The 6000-nt window shown below is 38.9% G+C and overlaps 1 protein-coding gene across 1 annotated transcript in view; it reads right to left on the bottom strand.

Moving 5' to 3' along the window:
- kcnn3 (potassium intermediate/small conductance calcium-activated channel, subfamily N, member 3) overlaps positions 1 to 6000 on the bottom strand; it is a 46194-nt gene continuing 40194 nt past the window's right edge. The window contains 3 exon segments of the mRNA XM_043260474.1: positions 1 to 1371; positions 4243 to 4312; positions 5830 to 5957. Of these exon segments, the coding sequence (XP_043116409.1) occupies positions 1033 to 1371; positions 4243 to 4312; positions 5830 to 5957 (537 nt within the window). The 3' untranslated portion in view covers positions 1 to 1032.

Here is a 6000-nt window from a genome sequence, read left to right as displayed (position 1 = left end):
TCATGTATAGATATATACTTTATTAATTCTCTCTGGTAAAATAAAATTACAAAATAATTTCAACCTCAAACGGCACCTCCCTTATCTATAATTAATATTAATAAAATCGTTTTTTATACAGCAATTATAATTTTCATGACGAATGAGAAGAATGCTATCTTATAATTATAATAAATATGAGCTATAACTGCGTTAGTAATTATTAATGGTAAAAAACTGAGCGATACAAAGCTAAGTTTCAGTAATAGCATACTGTACAATATTCCAAGCGGATGTAATTCAGTATTCCGGCCACAGGATGTCACTATTAGTCAGTTTTCAAAATGGTCTCTCCATTGGAACGGGGTCAGAAGTAAAATAGTCTCTTATTCCAACACCATTGTAATAGAAGCAATTCCACTAAGAAAATGACTATAATCACTCATTCTACAGTTATTTCCGTGTGAGCAGCTGTTCCACCTTGATGGGGTGGTTTTTATAATGTATCGACTGGCTTCAGCGTCGCTCTCCGAAATAATGCTTTGCTCAAATGGCTGTTAGTCTCTTGCAGACTGTAAAAAGTGCTGTCCAGATTTCATAACATTCTCAGCTGTTGATTATTTATACTCTCTCTAATCCCAACCACTCCAGTTCCTTGTTTTGCAATAAACACCTCAGTCCGTTTCAGTCAACTATAGACAGAGCACTTTGGTAGCAAAGACGGAATCAGAAAAAGTGTGCGTGTGTGTGTGTGTGTGTGAGAGTGAGCGAGCGTCCATGCATGTTAACATGTCTGAGTCAGTGTCTTCTAAAATGTATACATTCATGGTAACAGTAAAGTACGTCCGTCTTGTGGACTACATGGAATATGGCAGTTTCGTCATAGGGTTTTTGTGCAAATGTTAGCGTCTCCTTCATCAAGATACTGTAAATTCTGTGGCGTTAAGCTGCGTAATGCTCGTAGTTACAGTGCATCGTATGTGAATGTGTGTGTATGGTCATCTCGTCTCTTCGTTTCTCTCTGCCCCGGAGGGAACTTCCCGCACCAGCATCTCAGCAGCTGGAGCTGCTGGTGTTGGGACTGTCCTCGGTGGGCTGAGTCGGGACGGGGTTGGAGCCGGAGCCGGAGGGGGGGTTGGCTAGAGGCAGGCTGGCAGCGGTGGGTGAGAGCGCAGAGGGCACAGTGGGGCTCAAGACCTTGGCATCACGCTCACGCAGCAGTTGAACGAGCGCGGCATGCTGGGCGCTGAGCGTGGCCGACAAATGAGCGGGCAGAGCGTTAAAGCCGGCCGTCAGCTGCTCCACCCGCTGCTCCAGACTTAACATCTGCCTCTCCAGATCCTCACTGCGGTCATTCAGCTCAGACATCAGCTCATACATGACGCTCTGCATCTATGTGGAGAGAGAATGAGAGCCGAGTTAGACAGAAATACTGTGGTAAAGTAAAGCGAGCGACTCGGGGCAGTCAAAGAAAGAGAAAAGGAGTACACATACTGTACAAGAACAGAAGACAGATTAAATAGAAAGAGCTGAGATAATAAATGGAGCAATAAATACCCAGAGGAAATAAAACATCTCAAACGAGATCTCTTTTAAAGTCAACATGGTGTTCACAAACCATTTGCTTTTTAATATGATGCGTTTCTGAGGAAAACGGGATTTTTGACTAATAAAAAGTATTGGATGGGACTTGATGGAAAATGACTGGGTTGCAAACAGTGGGTGGTATGTGCCATTATGGAGCTTGCTAAAACGAGTAGCTTTGGCTGTTGGTTAGCACTACTCAATAGTAACAAGAAAAGCAGAGAAAGAGTAATTATTATATTTGTAAGAAAGATTATGATGACAATAGTTTTTTACATACACTGATGCACCATTTGTAATAGGACCAGGATTGTTCATTTTGTAAATAACGTCCATTTTTATCTCATCTCGTCTTTAATTTCTTGTAGAGTATATGCCTCGGCTAGACAGTCAAGTAAAATTAAACAGAGATTAAATGGAGAGTCTCCAGCTTCTTCAGTTTTTCATATGAGAAAATTACTCCAATAATCTCCCTGCTTTTTCCTTTTAAGTTTCTCAATGAGAAAGTGAAGTCATCTAAACTATGCAATACATATTCAATGTCAATAGTCTTTTTTTGTTTGTTTTAGAGAAACATCTTCAGAAGACAAAATTCAATTCAGTTAAATTCAATTAAATGTCTCCAAAGCAAAGAAAGGGTACCAACTGAGAAATAATATGGTCCTCTGAAGAACTGTAAAATAACTTACAGTAGTCTAGTAGTCTTAATCTTAATTGTTTTTACAATACAAATTTCTTAAATAGTTCAAATATCTTGGTTTTAAGCACAAAGCTAGTAACATTTTGTGAGTTTTATGTTCACGAAAGAAGAAGAAGCAAATTTGATATTAACGCTTGTTTTCTCAAATGTCTCAAAATGACTTTACATGTTACTGATTTTAATACAGATTTTTGCTGTGAATTTTTGTTAAAAGGGTCATATGATGTGATTTCAAGTTTGCTTTTCTCTTTGTGGTGTTACAAGCTATTTATGTCTAAGATATCTAACGTTGCAAAGACTAGAGTCTCAGAACTAAAGAAAAATTCTTTATAGAAGATAAATCTTGACCAGGGCTTCCTAAAACGGCTTGTTTTAACCTGCCCCCACTTCTCTCTGTTACACTGTGGCTTTATTTTCATAACGCTGCCCAAATGTTTACGCAAAAAGACATTATTCTCACTGTAGTGTTGTTGCCAGTGCTATGTCGTGGAGATGCTGTTTTTCGCTGTGAAATTGAAACTACTTTATAAAGCTTCCAAAAGAGGACACAACTATAAATCAGTGGTTTATAACACTGTTCCAGAACAGTTCATCCCAAATATTCAGGTGTTTGCTGCGCATTTACAGAGAACTTATTCTTGAACCCATGCCTGTGCACACAGGCTATAAAGTGAGGCAATTCCAACTCTGCAAGGACAGTCTGGCGCTTTTGACTCACAACCTTTAAATAATTACATTGTCTTAATAAAAGAAATTCCTACTATTCAAACACGAGTTTTGAGCAGTGTAGTGTAGTGCTTGTTGTTTGTCCTTTCTCTGATCATTAATGCAGACATAGTGTTATGGTTACGATGGTGCGATGCAACGCAATGCGTAAAAAGAAAATACTCATTATAAACAGTAATTATGTCTCCACTGGTCGCTACAAAATGCAACATTTGAAATGGCTTTTGTTGTTTTTGTGTCATAGCACCAGGAAACAGCATCACGTTACGGTAATGGGAGTAAAATTTCAGTCACGCGCTTGAGGTATTCAGCCAATCGCAACGTACCGCATAGCCGGCCAATCAGAGAATACCTCACTTTTTTTTAGAACAACAAGCTTTGTAAAAATCAATGCGTTTCAGAAAGGCAGGGCTTAGACGAATGTACAGTATGTGGAAAATAATGTTGTTTTTTTGTTTTACTTTAAACCGCATAAAACATTGCTTTACTCCAAATACGCGAAATAATGTTTTTTTAGCAACATCATATGACCCCTTTAAATAAAGAACATTTAACGAAAAAAATGCTTAAAAAAGAAGAGAGCATGCAACAAAATGTACCTTGAGCAACCCAAATGAATTGATTCTCATACAAAGCACAAAAAAGGCAGACTCACAACATGTACACTGCGCTACACCTTCAAATACCCAAAAAGAAAATGCTACACAGGCTAGGAACGCATGACAACTCACTCTCTTTTAGAAAAAAGCACATAATAGAAATAAAAACACTAGATACATTCATAAAAAAAATGCCCAAACACACACAGCAATCACGAAAAAATATCTTGAATTGCACACATTTTCTGTCATTCTTCAGCTTCCTGTCTCTCTCCCCTCCCACCCTCTCCCCGTCTCCTCGCTCCCACTGTCATCCCTGCTTTAACACTTGTTCAGGTTGCTAGGAGACACAAAGCCACAGAAACAAACGGGTCAGCATGGAAACAGTTGAATGCTGAGATATATTTGGGAAAGCAAAGGTATGTGTGTGTCACCAAGCATTATGTGTTGCAGTCGATGTTCTTGCAGCCTTGGGCGTTATAAAGTGTGTGTATGTGGGCATGGTAAAATTGCAGGAAAGGGAACACAATGTCATTGAAAGTGTGTGTGGGTGTCTACTGTTTCCTAACAGATGTAACGTGCATATGCGTGGGCTCTGATGTGCGACCATGTCTGTGATTTGTGTTGATGTGTGTGCATGTACAGTAGTCTTACCTTTGATAAGTCCACCAGGGTATTGGCTTGATCACTGAGTTTTCTCTGCTCCATTTTAACACTTCGTAATCTAAACAAACAGACACACACACACAACCCATTAGACCTCCTTCTAATCTCTCGAGCACCAACAGCCCTCAATTGTAAACCTCAAATAGCTAATTAACTTAATCATCTTGTTTTCTTTATTTGTTTGTTGTTGATGAGAATCCCCCAAGATGAATATGCAATTATGGCGTAAATCCTAAAAGCGTAAGACTTAAAAGGATTCCACAAGTGTGGGATTTCTTTAAAAGAAAGGCTTCGCTTTGAAAGGAGCCATTAAAATTGGCGGCCTGGGCCATGACAAAACAGTGACAGGAGGATTAGACTTCTTCAAATGATGAGTATGTGTGTGGTGTGGTGGGCACCCACACAGAGGATAGCATTAGCATCAGCAAGCTAACAGTCAAAGAAGCTGATACAGCAGTCACAGTTTCGCCAAGCGAACAGTAACAAACTATAGCAGTGTATTGACAATCTGACAAATCAGAGAGACGTTTTACCAAATTGGATGTGCTTATGAATATTATTAGGTGATGTAATATTTGTTCAGCTAATTAATTCTGATGGTGCAACTCATGACCAGCTAAGGACCTGAGCTTAAAACAGCTCAAAGCAGCATTTATGCTTTAAAACACACCTAACCAGCATATGCGGGGTTTTTTCAACAGGGAATACATAATGTAAATGTATCAAGCTAGCTCTAACCGTATTAGCATTAGTGCTTACATATTCGTCCAGTCTACTGCCAAAGCAACCAGCCTGACAGAGGCATCTGTTTGGTCTTAAAGGGAAAGTTCACCCAAAACCAAAACGTTTGGGACAAAATGAGGGTGAGTAAATGACATGACTTTCATTTTTGGGTCAACTTTCTCTATGAAATCTTATTCACACTAACTAAAATGCAATAAAAATGTTCCAAACAGTGGGGGCACGAATGTTGAAATGTCTAAAACGTTTAAGTTTAGGTTCACACAGACAATAACAATCAGTATAGCAATAGATAAGAATATTTAGTTTATTATAAGTGTGCAATGCAGTGCAGGCTGACACTTTTGATCCAAGCTCTTTGAAGTCATGTAGATTCTGATTGGATGTTTTTATTAACAATTCTTAAAACATTTTTGCTATAGCTATTGTTTGTATGAATGGCTTTTTACAATCCTTTATGAAGTTACAAATACCATGATTAAACTATGCTTAGTGTAGCAAAACAACAAATAATTGGTTGTTTACCATGGCTTACTATAGTAGTTTATAAGAAAAAGCTGCCACTTTCAGATGTCTTGAAGATATTTGTCTTGGGTTTTTTTTCTCAGATACGGTGTCTGTGGGCAGGTCAGACATGCCAACTAGCACTCAGCCCAAATGCAAAGCACTTCAAATGCTTTTTGTGCGGTTTTAGCTTACACTGCTAAAGCTCACTTAGCATATTTGACGGTCTGTACGTGTGATCAATGTGAGAATATTAAGTGTGTAGATAAGAGTTTGAGTACGTTTGCGGTGTAAAGCTGTGTGTCTGTGATGGGAGGTTGTTTTTCTCACTGGTGAATGGCTTGGAGGAACTTCCTCTGATGCTTGCGAACGCGGGAGTGGTCAATTTTCTTCATCAGCTTGGTGTGCTTGTATATGAGCCAAGTCTCTCGTAAAACATTCGCCGCTGCGTTCTTTATCTGAGGGAACATGTCACCATAACAACAATATTAGCAACAGGAA

This window comes from Puntigrus tetrazona, chromosome 16 (genome assembly GCF_018831695.1).
Source record: "Puntigrus tetrazona isolate hp1 chromosome 16, ASM1883169v1, whole genome shotgun sequence".
Taxonomy (NCBI): domain Eukaryota; kingdom Metazoa; phylum Chordata; class Actinopteri; order Cypriniformes; family Cyprinidae; genus Puntigrus; species Puntigrus tetrazona.
Note: the sequence above shows the minus strand (reverse complement) of the source record. Positions and strands in the feature narration are given on the sequence as shown.